At 42.3% G+C, this 16,429-nt stretch overlaps 1 protein-coding gene across 5 annotated transcripts in view; it reads right to left on the bottom strand.

The window, feature by feature from the left end:
- The window catches only part of EPB41L4A (erythrocyte membrane protein band 4.1 like 4A), a 138,728-nt gene extending 123,402 nt beyond the window's left edge, over window positions 1-15,326 (bottom strand). For all 5 annotated transcript variants that reach the window (XM_042787991.1, XM_042787993.1, XM_042787994.1 and 2 more), the window contains exon 1: window positions 14,450-15,326. In XM_042787991.1, coding sequence (XP_042643925.1) covers window positions 14,450-14,548 — 99 coding nt within the window. In that variant the 5' untranslated portion in view covers window positions 14,549-15,326. The remainder of the gene's footprint in view (window positions 1-14,449) is intronic.
- Window positions 15,327-16,429: the final 1,103 nt, after the last annotated feature.

Below are 16,429 nucleotides of genomic sequence, written 5' to 3'. Positions count from 1 at the left end.
GAGATAATCCAAGAAAGGGTAGTATTATTTTTTTCTCCTGTAGCAGAACGTGTGTGAGCTGACTGAAGTCTAACCACTGACTTGACTTATTTTGGCTTAATCAAGTGTCACTGAAGGATATAATTCCCAGTTGAAGCAAGAACCCAAAATCAGAACAAACTTTTGTTCAAAATAAAAAAATCATTTTAAGCAGATCCAGCCTTCTATCTAAATTTAGTAGATCAAGAAAACAAGTAACAAAAATAATCTGTCCCACCAGGGTTCAAACAAGTCTGTTATTTCACCAAAGTATTTTTTCTGCTCTAATCCTTAGCATAGATAGATAGAGAGATACATTTCAAGGTGGTTTAACCTTCTCCAACACATTCCTTTTCCCACAAATCAGCAGCCTATATAACATGAGCAATATTATCATGCATAGCAAATCAGACTACAGGGGGATCGTATTTTTTTTCCCCCCATGAAAGCACATCTGGTTAGTCAGAAAGACAATTTTGGCATGCAGAGAATATCTTGAGGTTTGGGGGGTTTGATGGGCTGGCAGGGGTGATGGGTTCATCGAACAGGATCGATAGATTGTGGGTTCTGTGTTTTGATAAGGTCAGTACTTGCTGTGGAATTACCTGCTATGCCCTTGGCAGACACACTACCTTTGCACCTTTGTGTTGAAGATGCTTAAAATCTTCAGGTTTGCCTAGAAACCTTTTTCAATTCACACTGCTCCTGGAACCAAAGCATACCTCCCTTCCAGCCTGCCCCAGGCAAGGGTGGTCCAGCTGCTAATTCTAACTTATTATCTCACTTAAGGAAAGGTTAAGCTAGGTAAATACAAAATTATTTGTATGGTATAAACTGTTTCCATGCTGGTTTGCCTTCATAATTTTTTTGCGATGAAAACAGAGCAACCTTAACCAAAATCCTGACAGCCATGCAAGAACTAGATACATATCAATCCAGAGCTACCCATGATATGCACTTATAATTTGGGGCACATGCCAGGTGCAATTTACTTACAGCAGAATTCTGCAAAATTATACAACCAGAGCAGCAACCCCAGACTTATCAGCTATTCTGCTGCCTAGAGACGACATTCTCTGACCTGACAACTTGGCTTCTTTCTTCCTCCATCCTAACCTGCTCCCCTCCCACACTTGTCAATTCGCTCACTCCCACTACTGCTGCGGCACTAGACTGAGCTCTCTCTGGGGCAGGGTCTGCTTGTGTGTTGGCTGTTTGCAGAGTCCTTCAATGTTTTATCGGTGTGCTCAAGTGCTGCCTACCACAACTAAAACAATGTACCGCTCTACAAAAACTCCAGTCCCAACTTTGTGCAGGAGGAAAAAGCTGTACACTTGAAAAATAACCTAAGTCTACATTTATCATGAACGCTGGAGCATAAGTGAATAGAGCCAAAGGCATTGTTTAATTAAATGTTCAGTCAATTCTTCCAGATTGAAAATGGCTAGTGCTCCTGACAGAGCCCAAGACTTCCTTTGTGTATACTTACAACAATCACTACTGCAATTTCCTTTAAATCATTCTTCTGGTTCCCCTCTCCTGCTTCAGACTTAAAAGAGCAAAGAAGAATCGTGCTTTTCCCTGCATTATGTTTATTTTATTTTTTCCCTTTTTGCAAGCCTGTATTGAATAGAAAAAGCCTGTATCTGCCCGGTCAGGTTTCCTGTTCCCCTGTAAGTGTTCTTAACTAACTTCAAAATGCAAGCACATTTGTATGCACGGTGAACTTCATAGCAAATACCTGCTTCTTAAAGGCACTGTACACTCTGTCAGCTCCTGTACTGCTTGAGTACATTTTTTTACTTAAATTTTACTTAAATTTTATATCAGAAATCAATGTTCAAAATTCAATTACACTACTTTTCTACAGTTCAAGTGATTTTTCTTACCCTCATATTCCTTCTGTATGCAAAAAAAGAAATATGAGGAATATGAGCTTGAGAAACTAGATAATAAACAGCAGCCTGTTAGATGTCCCTCTTCTTACAGGTAACACTAAGTCCATCTGCTCTCTGTGGTGTTATGTAGGAAAAAATTTGTATTAAGAACTGTAATCCACTGTAGGCAAAGGCAGAAGAAACTCCAATTTCAATAGAATTACATTAGACACGAGCATGCACACAGTATAATCACCTCAAGTTGAGCATGGAGCTGGGCACAGCAAACATTTATATGTCAAAAAACAGGTGAATGCAATAATGAACACTGGCTTGTACTTTTGTGACTTTTCAAGTGCATGCTTAAACTTCAGGAGAGAAGGCATATAAAAATCTTGCTGTTTTGAATCATCATCAAGAGAAAACACATGGTAGGATTAAATAATACTGAAGAAAATTTCACTTACCCTTTTGATTTTGGTCTTTCTTTGGGTGCTTTATTTGCTTATGAAAAGCCCTGGATTAATATTCTTGGAGGGAGGGTTCTATAAGTGCACTAGCTGTATGTTACACCCAGCAACAGAAGTATTTCTGTATGCTGCCCTACTGCACCGCTTCAACCCTGACCTACGTAATACTAATGGACAAAAAAAAATATATATTCTTTTAAAATTAAAATATCAAGAAAATAGAAAATGTCATGGGCTCAGGTACAAACTATGCAACAGGAAAAAAACCACATCTATAACAAAAAGCTGAGTTTGATTCATTTTCAGTGAACTCAGTGCAGGTGGTTTAATTCTCTCCTGATCAAACCCTCCTCTCAACAAAGTATGCCAAGGCAGAAGCACGCTCCCCTGCAGGACTTCTGCCTTCTCCTGGAGTTTCAGCGTGCTACAGTAAAAACTCTGAGCTCTTACAAAAACACAAACTGGACAAATCACTGCAAAGAAATATTTACAACAAAAGAAAGGAAGTACTGAGGAACGTCTGCCCTTTTGACATTTTATAGATTCCTCTCCCCAAACATCTTAATTTCACCAAGACCCCTCCAATTTCTGTACAGACATGCACACAGTATCAAAAATAAACCTATTGTTTTCTGACCATCCATGCTGACTTTTTTTCAACTTTTCACAAAGCAGCAGACATCATAAACAAACACGGTCTGCATTACAGTTTGCCTTTACACAAAGACTTCAGGAGACAGTTCGTGAAACCTGCTTCTGTAGCAGAATTTTTTCAGGAAAATAGGAAAACAGAAAAAACAGATCTAAGATCACAGAATAAATATTCTGTCATAAAAGCAACAAACACAGCTTACATACTCTAAACAGACTCAAAATCTGAACACCGATGAAAGGACGACTAGAGAGAGAAAGTTTAACTCTTATTTTGAAGGTGGAAAGTGTATACATTTCTTTTATGTGAACAACATCTAACATCTTCGTACAAGACCTAACACATTTTATTTTCAGTGTCATCATTTATTAATTGAGCCTGCTCACAGAAAAATTCAGTCTAATTTGGCTTCTCTTGAAGTTGGTGCTAGAGCACACCAAAACACCTATTGTCTTCACTGGAACTGAAACCAGGTCCACAATTTCAAGTATTCCCAAAGGAGGGACAGGCTTTGGTAACTCACTATTGCTTTCACAAGAAAAATAAATGTTATTACTAAATTGGTGTCCGAAGAAGACGATTGGCTTTTGCAGGAACAGCCCAGGGACACTGGAGGAACAGCTGAAAGAATTACAAGGCCAAGGGCATTTTCTTACAAGTAAATCTCATCCATACCTGCCTGGAGCATTGGGAGACCAGAGAATACCTCCCATTTTTGGAGAGAGTTTGTACAGGTGATTTTAAAGGCACTATAGTTTGTCAAGCCTTAACACTGAAGAAGAAAAGACTATTCAAAATAACCCAGAATAAATGTGGTACCTTTAAAGGACAGCAAAAGCTTTTGTTTCCAAGTATGATCCCACGGCTTTAGAGCTTGCAATGTGCCAGGTGAAGAACATGCACACTGAAAAGAGAACTGAAGTGTTCAGCCAACTTAAAACATTACACACGAAAAGAAAACACATATGGGCACATGTTTTAGAACATCTAGGTCCCGCTGAGGGACTTTTAGAGACAAAAATAAGAATAGGGGAAAGAGTATGGCTGAAGAATCTGACACCACTTCAAAACAGAGGCAAAATATTTGATCTTTTGAACTTAACGGCTTTATTCCGTCCTGAAAAAATTATTAAAAAACAGCTTTAAGCCCACTCCCTCCTCCCTTACCCAAAGAAGACAATGCAAATTAAGCCTAAAAAGCTGAAGGCAAGTCAGGACATTCACACACCTCTTCAAAAGGTTCCACTACAAGGTCTTGTGGCTTTCTTCTCTTCTTTCACAGAGGAAGCACGATAGAAGCTTTTTGCAAGTGTAATGTTGTCAATTTGCATCTCTCCTTCATTTGCGCAGGGCCTTTTTCTCCTGATCATCACTGCTGAACTTATGCCACCTTTCTCCCATGACCCCTTCTAAAGTGTCCTAATTTCCTCTGAAGGCAAACCCAGGCACAGTTGTCAGGATTACTTTCTGCATGGTCCCCAATATAAACAGCTTGGTTTCAGTCATTCCAGCCAGTCTTCACCATTACCCAGCAATGCCTGCACCTTCAAAACACCCCAATACATACCACTCATCCCTTACAGCCATGCTATGACAATCAGAATTATGACAGTCTGAGACTCAACTTTCTTTTATTCTGGCATATTGAATAAACAAACCAACCATACAGACAGAAGATCGTCTGCCAGCATCAAGCAGACTTCAAAGGATCCCCAGATGGGGAGGTCAGGGCTGTGTGAACGCAGCGTAGATGTGGCCAGCTGCACTTAGCCCAAGACACAACGGGCTCCTTGCACTCCCTCATATTGTCTTCCCAGGTAGTACAGACATGGCCACACAAAACCACAGGAAACAAGATGCTGACAGTTCCTCAGCATGAACAAAAACTGAAGAAGTAGCAGCAGTCATGGCTCCTCAGTCCCATTTGTTTCTGACACATGACTTCCTTTCCCTTCACCAGCCTTGATCAGAAGATTACTTTATAAACAGACATCTTCTATACCATAGACAAACACCACCAAAACAGAACTCGAGCTGAAGCAAGGCATAATGCAGTATTCTTCTGTCTCTGGTGTTAGCCAACAGCAGCTAGTTTTGAGGACAGTTTAAGATACCCCCAGTAGGCAAATGTGGAGAGTCTGCTTTCATATTATGTGTCATACCAATATTCAGAGATTACATCCTTTCAGAAGGGATATCTAACCATTTGCTTCAAGCTGTAAGTCAGTTTTGAACTCACTCCTCATTACTCATCTAAGTGTTCTTCCTCACTTTTTTAATTCCAAGTAGCTAGCTTCACAGGTTTTCTGTGGTATTCACACATGGCATTAAAAAAAAAAAACTGTTTTACCTTACAGTTCTGACTGTAGCCCCTTATAAAGACAACGTTTGTTCTGGTATTCTGAGGGGAAAAAGAACTAAACTCCATTCCCTCTAGCCACCACTCATCCACCAAATAGGAAAGAAGTTTTCACTTTTTTTTTTACACAGTGATGCTGAGAATCTGAATAAAACTGACGAACCGATACCAGAATTGTTATTTTTCCGTATCTCATTTAAAATATTAGTAATAAAATAGTTTTACAATATTTAATAAATAAGAAGTGGATTTTACCATAACGTATTTTTGGTGACACTACAAGTAATCTATTGTCAGACATAAATGAGAACTTACAGTGAAATATATAGCATGTGAAAAACAAGAACCAGGTCCAGTGTTTCTTCTCTGTACAATCTTTCTTCTAGTTCATTCCTGCAGAATGCTCAACTGCCTCTAGTTCTGCAAAGTGTTAAAGCATGTGCTTACATATATTAGTAGCCATGCCAAATTTTACCACTAATTACATAGGGAAACAGCCGTTTTCTGCCTTCTAAATACTTTTCATGCAATTGAGATATAAAAGATCCTCCTTTTCCATTACTAAAAGGCATTCTGTCTCACACAGCCAAAGAATTTATCCCTCAGTGCATTCAGTTCTCATTTTCCTGAGAACACAGGAAAGATAGTAAAGTGCTGAGCCACTTATTATCAAACTGGCTCACGCAACCACATATGGAATTCACCCACATACCCAAAACATTGAGAACTATGGGAAGACAGAGTGTCTTCTTGTCTGGCCTATAGAATGCCATTTGTAACCCTGTAAAATTTAAAAGGTAAATACTGACAAATAAATAATTACATGAACAATACAAAGTACAGCCCATTTTTTCTTCCACATTAGTAACTGCCTATGACTATAATGACTTTATTATATATTTTAAAAGAAAGCAGAAGGAGCAGTTGGATTTCACAGAATGTAAAGAATTCCCCTTAGTAAATAAAACTAATACAAATACCTGACAGGAGACAAGGTTTGCCACTTGTATGCACTTCCCTCATGTCACACCAACACAGAATTAAAAAATGCACCGGGGCAATCAGAAAGAAGGGTTTGTTTAAAAGGAATCCTTACAAAACTCTGAGGCTTCTAACAACCAAGCTTTAACATAACACTCCTGATACTATAGGTTAATGATGCATTCAACTCACTAAAAATTTCCATGAAGAATGATTTAAAAATCCCTACATGGGTATTTTAAATTTTAGTTGTTATTTTCAATAATGATGATTTGTACTATCAATTCAAAGAAACTACTGAGGTGTCTTTTTTCCAGCTCTGGAAAGGTACTACTAGAATTACATGTCACAAAAGGTCTCTTTCCTTGTCATCACAGCATTTATTTTCCTCTCTGACTCATATTCCCAACTGTTACTCTCTTTCTCTCTCCATTTTTAACCTCCTCAATACTACAGCTTTTCTCTTCCTTTCCTCAAATAAAGAATGTAAATCCTCTGGCTGTGTGATTACTGCTGCCTGTGTTCCCCTATACACCTCAGACAGGGCCATCCTAACCCATTTTCTTACAGGTAAGCACCTGCCTCCCAAAGCACTACACTAAGCACAGCCTACTTCTGACCAATGGGACAACAGGCAAAACAAGGTATGGTGTGTTTATTGTGATGTTGAAATTTTAGCTTCAAAAAAGATCAGCGCTTATGGTCACAAACCAAGCAATACAGCCTGCTATCAGAAATTTAAAAAGCACCTTTCCCACTTGGCAAAACAGGCAGGCACTCCTCTTCATGCTGCAGCAAAACCAAAGGAGCAGAGCTCTCATTTCCCAGTGTTTCTATTTGTTTTCCACTTCTAAATAATAGCACGGGTTGACCCCAAGCATGTCCCTTTGACCTTAGTGCCTACAGTGTTCAACCATGCCCAACACAGGCTGCAAACGAAGTGGGAACAAAAGCACAATCAATACTGAAATTACAATCTTCATTTCAAACCATGAAATTAAATCCGCAAGCAGCAAGCACAAGATCTGATCAAAAAGGGAGTATCTAAAACATGTACTAAAAATACATTCTCAAAATTCTACCTGGGTACTGAAATATGATTATTTACTTGCAAAGATCTCATAAATAAAATGCAGTTAATCTAGCTACTCTATAAAAAAGGAAATCCTCGAGGAAAATAAGAGTTTAAATAATAATAAAAAAAAGAAAAAAGGAGAATGTTTCAGTCATCTCTCAAATTTCTATCAAAAATATGGATATTAGTAATGATGCAACATGACCAATACATAACTTCTCATTTTCTCTTATGCGTTGAATACTATCTTGACAACAGATATCTTACAGTGTGCAGTGACATAGAACTATAGCTTTTTAACAAAATCCTCTTTCTGAAGCACCTTTCAAACTATTCAGTCTCTTCAAGACCTCCCCTCCTATCACGTGGTAAGTTTTAGCAATTTTCTTTCTTGAGGGGAGGGTTTGCAGTTGAATTTTAGTTTAGAACGTTAATAAACTAAAATTAGTAAAATAACAACAGATGGTATTTAACTATACTAAGTGCTCTAATGTAAGAAATGCTCAATTCAAGTTACACAAATCTAAAAGCATTCAATAAAAAGGCCACCTCACACAGCTTACATTTGCCCTGATTATATTAAGAAACTATTGCCCACTGAAACCAGCAAAACAGACTCCTCTGACAATATTATTGCTCAAACCTCAGGTTGACTAAGAGGTAACTTCATTTAAAAGTTAATGGATTTCCTTCTTGCTGTCACGCTGGTTTCATTAATTTAGTTAAGTGCACCCAGGGAAAACAAAGTCTCAGTGTTCGTTTATTTTATGGTTATTCCCTGGGGTTTTCAAAATTGCTGGTCTCATCTGTAAAGATACTGGTGAAATTACTAATCTAGTTCAAATATGTGACAGTAATTTTGAGAAGTAGTAAGTATCAAGGTTCACGAGCCCTTTTGTTCCTTTCATTCTTTTTTAACCTCTATTATTTTTTTCCTCTGAAGTCCATCTTTGGAGGACTGAAATAGTGCACAATTCCACATGTACCATCTTGTACTCAGTGTGCAACCAGATGACTATTTTATAGCCATAATAGAAACTTACGAAAGAACAGCATCTTTCTAATATTATGGACTGTCATTAATTTACATTTTTGTTAAAAATTTTTTTTGTTGTTTTGTTACAAACAATCCTTAGATGTATTGTCTCTATGACATTACAGATGAAAACACGTACATATTTACACTTGAAGTTTGACAGTATTATGTTCCATTTCCCTGCTGCTGTGAAAAATATGCACACATAACAGAACACTGTAGCTTTATAAAGAAAAAAAATTATGGTCGCCAACAAAACTTAAAATGGTACCAGTTTTTCTAAGTATTGTTTTCACTGTAATAAAAAAAATATACATATTTATAATAGCTGAATTTCAAGATTGTGTCCTTTTAACCAAGTCACTTTCTATTAACTGTTTTTTTCAAAACACTATTCTGAACATCTGGAAGAATCTGCCTTGAAAGTATCTATTAATCAATACCAAACAGGGCAAATGAAAGAATATGATTTAATATGCTTGAACTCTGACAGTACAGTTTAGTAATTGCTGTAGGTAGCAAGCAAATTATCATACGTGGAAAGCAACTGCAATCTACCATTAAAAAGATTTCTAGGCTTTCTGAAGAAGTGTACCTGCATAATTAAGAAAATTTCTCGGAGAGATGCTTTCCTTTTTAAAAAATGTAGAACTATGAAACAGCACAAATCACTATCACGAAGAATACATTCCATATTCACACAGTACTTGACTACCAATTTGACTTTTAATGACAACTCTCAATTAGAATAATTAACACAGTCTAAGATCTTTCTATTCATAGGGCTCTATTTCCTGCTGACATGTGCATTCATTATGCATTTTCACCAGGGAAAAAAATAGGAGCCTGCCAGTCCCATATTGACGCCCTGGAGTCCCTAGAGCTAAATTAGCTTGATCCAGAAGTGCACCCCACATTTTCTGTATTTACTAAATACTGAAGGCATGAAGCCTGCAACATTTTGAACTGTCCAGATTACAAAAAAAAAAAAAAAAAAACCAAAAACCAAAACCAAACCAAAACACATGAACTTCACTGGGGAGTGAAAGAAGAAGAATAATGTTAGCATAATCCCCAGAAAACTTTATAATAAATGGTATGTTTACCTGTTTCTATATATCATACTAAATTATACTGTCAATCACTCTGTAAATTTCTTAACAATACGTATCATACTCTGATGAATCCACTCATGTTTTTTACCTATCAAGTCATTTAGCACAGTTCTTCATCTCAGCCGTACACTGTATCAGGTATTTTTGTGTGTGTGGTTTTTCATTTTTTTTTAAACCCTGTTAAGAAGTTGAAGCCTGCTTTTAGATTGTTGGACCTCATTTTGTTAGTTTCTCAGTGAATCACCATGAAGAAAAAATCTGTGTGCTTATTTCCCAGATAAAAGCCACACACTTTCTTTGGAGCCTGAGCACCTTATAGAGAGATTCAACCTGTAAGTGTAGCTTACAAACCATGAAACGCATCTCTGTATGGAGGGCCACATACGGAGGGCCAGACAGCCCAAGTACCAATTGATACCTCAACATACCAAGTAAGCAGTATGGTGGCCAGAATATCACTATTAGATGGTACTCCCTAATAAAGCAATGTTATAGAACATATACTGTAAATGGAGTCTTCCAGGAAGAATCAGTGTATCTGCCCTACTTACTCATTACTTCTCCTATCATGAAACTTTGCTGTTGGCCCATCACATGTGTCAAATTAAATAGGACTTAGCACAACAATAGTGCTCGGAGAGAAATTTCAAGGAATATTTCAAAGTGCAATGACCAGATGGCTTCAGACTAATTAGAGAGCTTGTTCACTGGAGAAGTAGCTAATATTTTTTGGAGAACTTTATTTCAACCAAAGAGATACAAACATAACATAGAGATGTTTCATAATCTTTTTAACTTCTTCAGGAAAAAGAAAACTAACGTTTGCCTTAAATAATGTTTTCAAAAAAAAAAAAAAAACAAAAGTTGTTGAATTCCTTTTAAGTACACATTACAGAATGACCATTCTTTCTGAAACAGCTAATCACAAATAGCAGTATTTTCCTTGACCTCCAATAACAAGTTAGTGCAACAACGCACATCAGTCTCCTGTGAGGACAAATATTCCAATTCATAACAGAGTTGCAAGAGGTAAGGCCCACAACCCATCAGTTAGGTGTCATGTCAAAACACTACTGACGTGTTGTGACATCAAGAAATAAGGTATACCTACTGAGAAGGCAGTGCCATACCATAAAAGTGCCTAAGTTATTTAGCCTGTGTGAAGATGAGTCAAAGTAACTGTCCTGGAAAAGTGATTATTTTTCAGTTAACAGCTGATTCTTACAATTTTTGTAGCAAAAGTCTGTTAAAAACCCATTTCTTAATTGGCATCTTGAACACCATTTTCAGAGGAAAAGCTGCCCTAATCTGAGATTGTATATCTTGATTAGAAAAACTGTACCAGAACATGATGAATAGCCTTATTTAATCCAAAATTATCTGGAGTAACAACTGCCATTGCTTTATTATCTCAAAACATGTACTCTCCAAAATATCTCTCACTGTTAATGTACTACAGGGAAACATAAAAATTGGGATTATGAGACATTTGATGCCCTTTCCTGATGACCTAGCTATTATCAGCCTGCTGTAAACCTGAAGACTGAAGAGCCAGATTCTGCATTTCCACACGGCAGGGCTCTGTCCTTACATCACAAAGACATAAAGGGAGAACAGCAAGGCAGCGTTGGCAACAGTGAGAAAACAGGAACAAAATATGAGAAGCAAAAGCCAATTTGAGCAACTACAAGGAAGAGATCATCACACACACACCCCCCCCAGACAGTGTGGCTCACATCAGACCTGTCAGGTGCTACCAGCCCAAAGGGCTGGGAGCTTTATTCCCAGCTCCTGTTGCACAACCTTGGAAAAGTCACTAGGATCTCTTTGCACCTCAGCTTCCCCACCTGGAGCCAGAAAAAACAGTGCTTTGCTTTCCCTAACAAGGTCTATGAAATCCACAGAGAAGAGACAAGTATCTCTAAACTGCTCACAGTCTCGGCCTTGTGCCACTTCTGCTCATAGTTCGAACCTGAAGTACAATTTAAAGCCGACTGTTGTACCATGAATGTGTTAGTAAAAACAGTAATTCAAAAATGTCATATTTTGCTGCATGTAGGTGCTGTCAGGCATAGCAAACCAGAAATAACTACCATGCAAACTAACCATCGCATCTTCAAAACTCTACATCAGTTCAGAAGCAAGTACCTATTCATGCCTTTATTTCAGATTCACTGAAGAAAAGAAGTTGCCTAGGACTCCTACAGTCACAGAGCTTAGCCTTCCACCCTTCAAAGCAAACAGGACAAAATCCACTAGTATCATTTAAGACGGTAAATAGCTATTAGGTTATGAGGTTTACTTCTAGCAGACATGCATCTGCTTGGGGGAAAAGAAAGGAATGATGTTGCTTGTATAACCACTTAGAACCTCTGCTCTTGAGAAGCTTTGCGAAACAGTACCAAAAACCTAAGTTTCCTGTGTAGCTGTGAACCCAAGAAGAAGTGTGAAGACAAAAGAAAGATCACATCCAGAATCTGAAGTTCTAAGGATATCTTTATTTTAAAATAAAATAAATAAGAATGTTTATAATCTATACCTTGATGCCAAAGCTGAAATTCTATAAAAACGAATATAAGACTCTGCGTTTTCAGATGTGTACTTGCTAACAGAAGCATTAAAACGAAACATTAATATTTCAAGGCTAAAGTGCCAAATGACAGAACACGACAAATCTTAAATTCTGTTTTACTACGAAAAAATCATACAACTTTAGTGGAAATCTGCAGAAGAAAAACAACACAAACGCTCCCTGAGCAGTTTAAAATGGCATAAACCAGGACTCAGTTGAAAGAGCCAGTCCTGCTCTCCTCCGACTGTGAGCAGATCAGGACTTTGAACCAGCTGAAGACTAACACAGCAAAAGGAAAACCAGTGGTTACCTTCCGCTGGACATGTGCTGCTCCTTACTCGCAGCTGCACAAACACTTGTGCAAGTACAAAGGCAAGGGAGAACACAATGGTGGAAACCATTGACTAGGTGAGAGCTATGCGCTTCCTCTCTGCAGGTGGTCAAAGGCTCGTGGAGCTACAGCACTGGGGTGTGGTTTCACATTAATACAAAGTTAATCTTAAAAAAAGAAAATTGGCTGCTACAAAAAGTGAGATTATCCTTCCCCAAAAGTTCCCTGCTGTGCAGTGTCAGTGCCTCTCCCAAAATGTCACAACCTACTACTTTCCCGTCAGATCTGCATGCTGTTCCAACTGACTCTATGACTTCTCCATGGTCAGATTCAAGACACAGAAGGAGTGGGTGGAAGGTGTGAAATCTTTAGCATTATACCACATTCAGATCACAGTAAGAGTGACAGGGAACCACATCCTCATCTTAAACTACACGGCTCCCAACACTGGAAGTCATGCATTCTTAAAAAGAAGTTACATCTTCAGACTCTGTATTTCCCATAGAACATTCATTTTTATTAGATGCTACACAGACCCATCACCTTTCAGGGTTTGGCTGAATGAAGCTAAGCGTAGGGCCACCTTTGCAGATTATTCTTTTAATATGATTCTTCTGCAACTGCACATTTACAGACAACAAAACCATACATACATGCATAACATACATACCCACATATGCACACAGAAATTTTTCAGAAGTGTCTAAACTTAGAATTCAAAAACCCAGCGTAGGTACTGAATTCCAGCATCACAGTGATATGCTTACTCCTCTGTGCTAACCATGGATTTATGAGCCTATTTGCAAGCAGTTGATTCAGCAAAGCTTGACAATTCTCAATACACGTAGAGCTGGTAGTGCCACAGATTATAGTTAAAATTATATTGTTAAATTAGACTCACTGTCCCCTGCTTTGGGTTTTCTTTTCCCCAGCTGCTTCACCAAACTTTAACCATTCAAGCTGAAACATACGGGTATGCAGATTTTTATTCTTTGGATGTCTTAGGTAAAACAGATCAGCCCTTTCCAAGAATAATTTTTTAGAAGAATTTATTCCCTTCTTTTTTCCTGATCCAATGCTGAAACCCCGCTCTCATGTTGTTAATAAATTCAAGTCCCCGGATTTTCAAACAAGTGCTTCAAGTGCCTGAGACGTGCCATTTGCTGTCATGAGGCTTAACCAAACAGGACCAAGTGAAGGGCCTTCAGAAAAATCTCAGTTTTCACATGCCCTGTCAGGGCTCATTAGCGTTTGGCAGATGACTGCTCCGAGGAGCTCATCGGCGCCGCGCCTGGAAGCGGCAGCGCAAGAGCTTTTCCCACCGACCAGGCTGCCGGGCACACGGCTGGAGAGGAGGCCGGACCCCCACCCCGCCGCCCCCGGACCCCCACCCCGCCGACGGGGCCTCTCCCCCAGGGGGGCGAGCAGCTCCGGGGCGGGCACGGCAGGGAGCAGCGGCCGAAGGCAGGAGCACAGGAGAGTGACTCAACACGGGTGCTCAACAGCCCGTGTCCGAGACGCCTTTTTTCTGTTGGGTTTTTTTTTTTTTTTTTTTTTGGTAGCACGCACAGAAAAACACTTGTGCCGAATGTCCCGAGCGCTCCAGAGCGGTCGGCACCCGCTCATTTAACGAGTATCTCCAAGTAAAGTCTTCAAAGCCACGTCTACCCCACCGGCACGCGTCTCCCTGACTCATCAGTCCCTGGCGCGACCGCAGCGAAAGTTCCCAAATTATCTTTTCGCCTCCCGCGGGATCCCGAAAACCGTCTTTCCTAGCGCCGTTCCCTTCCCGGCTACCGAAAGGCGGCGGGGAGGCCAGCGCCGCCGGGCACCCGCACCTCACCGCGCCGCACCGCACGGCGCGGAGCCCAGCCCAGCCCAGCCCAGCCCAGCCCAGCCCAGCCCAGCCCAGCCCCGCCGGCGCTCCCGCAGCGCATCCCGCGGCCCCGCCGGCCGCCCTTACCTTGATGCCCTGCTGCTGTGTGGTCAGGGTCAGCTTGGACTCGTCCAGGAGCAAAACTTCGCAGTAAAATTCCTCCGGGACCGCGCAGAAACAGCCCATGCCTGCTGCGATGGCCGGGGACGGGGCGGGGAGGCGGGAAGAACCCCGAGCGGCGGCGGAGAGGGGCTGGGACGCGCCCGGCTCCGCGCCCGGCTCCGCGCCCGGCTCCGCGCCCCCCCCGCAGCGGCTGGAGACCGGCGGCTGCTAGGGCGCAGCGCCCAGCGACACGGGGCGGCCCTCCGCCGCCATCCCGCGGAAGAGCCTGGACGGGGGGTGCCGGGCGCTCCCTGTGGGAAAAGGGGAGGAAAAAGACCGGCGCCTTTTTAGGAAGGAGCGCAGGGCGCAGCCCTCGCCCACGGCTGGCTGTCACGGCGGCTCCCCCGCCGCTGCCGCCCTGGGGAGGTACCGAGCCGCCCACCCGCCCCGTCCCCCGCCCCGTCCGCGCACGTTTCCGCGCGTCCTCTTTGTGTGGAGGAATGGGCGCCGAGGGAGCCCCCGCCACCGCCGCGCCCGGGGTGGGGCGGGGGGGGAGCGGGGTGGGAGCCCCCCCGCCCGGCGAGCGCGTTCCCTCCGGCCGCAGACCGCGCTAGCGGAGCGGGACGGCGGCGGTGCCCGGCGGGCGCGGGGCTGGCGTCCCCCGCCGGCCCGCGGCCATGGAGGGAGGGGGCCGGCAGCCGCTCGCCTCCTCCCCCGGCGGGGGCGGGGGGACGGCGGGGCAGCGCCGGGCGGCTTTGAGGCGGAGGCCGGCAGACGGCACCTGCCAGGCCGTGAGGAGTCGCTGCCGCCCGCGGGCTTGGCTGCGCCCCGACCGCCCGGCACCGGCACCGGCACCGGCACCGGCACCGGCACCGGCACCTCGCCGCTTCTCACGGCACCCCACCGGCATCCCGGGTCCGGAGCCGGGCTCAGCAGTGCCGGTTGCCGGCGGTGGGGCGCGGGCGATGATCCCGGTGCAGGTCCGGCCCCTCCCCGGGTCTCTGTCCGCGGCAGCGCGGGCGGCCGGCGGGCCGCGTTGGGGAGGGGGTGGGCGGGCGGCGGCGCTTCCCGCAGGGCCTCCGGTCGGGGGGGGCGAGTTTTGCCTCCGAGCTTGGCGGGGCAGGGCTTCGGGAGACACGGGCGAGGTGTCCGGGGGAGGCTGACTGTAAGGCAGGAAAGGTTTTCTCCCGCGTGCTGTTAAATACCGAGCTTGCCACGGGTACAGTTAATTTAAAAACCAACAGCCCTGTAGTATTAACAAAACAAAACAAAACAAACAAAAAAAAAAAAACACCACTGAAGAAAAGGTAGAATAGAACAGTATTTGCAACTGCTTTACTGCTTTTGCAGTTGCTGTCCGGAGTTTCTGGAGCACACGCCAGTGTCCACCTTTGTATTTTAATTGCTGCACGCATTTATATTCTATGATTTTTCCCCCTCAGGCAGAAAGTTAAGCCTTGATTCCATAAACGCCTGTGCATTTGCTTAAGTTGGCATGCATGAGTCGTCCTACTGAAGATCATACAAAGTTTGTATATGCAAATTTAAGAATATGCATAAATGTTTTGCTTATGATCGTTAACTTGCTCATATTGCATAAGAGAAGGGCACAAGGAGATTTCTCACTTGACAAACCCTACTAGGTGTGTAGGTAAGTGGCACAAAGAATGGTACCTCTGCTTTTAAACCCCAGCCTTCAATGAAACTCCCAGGGAGAATCACTTTCCACAGGTGGTGTTTCAGCTTGGGCAGTGGGGTGTTGGGATCTCTCTATCCATCCTGTAGCTGCAGAAACAGTATTCCATGAATACTGTGAAGATCAGAACAAACAAACAAACAAAAAGCATTATGTATGTTCATAAAAGTACAGCTTTTTGAACAATTTACAGAATATGAAGTCTTGCAAAAGCTTAAGAGTTCAATTTCCTAGCCTTGTTTGTTGGGCAATGTATACCTGATGAGAAT

This window comes from Tyto alba, unplaced genomic scaffold (assembly GCF_018691265.1).
Source record: "Tyto alba isolate M040663 unplaced genomic scaffold, T.alba_DEE_v4.0 Super-Scaffold_13, whole genome shotgun sequence".
In the NCBI taxonomy this organism is placed as follows: Eukaryota; Metazoa; Chordata; class Aves; order Strigiformes; family Tytonidae; genus Tyto; species Tyto alba.
Note: the sequence above shows the minus strand (reverse complement) of the source record. Positions and strands in the feature narration are given on the sequence as shown.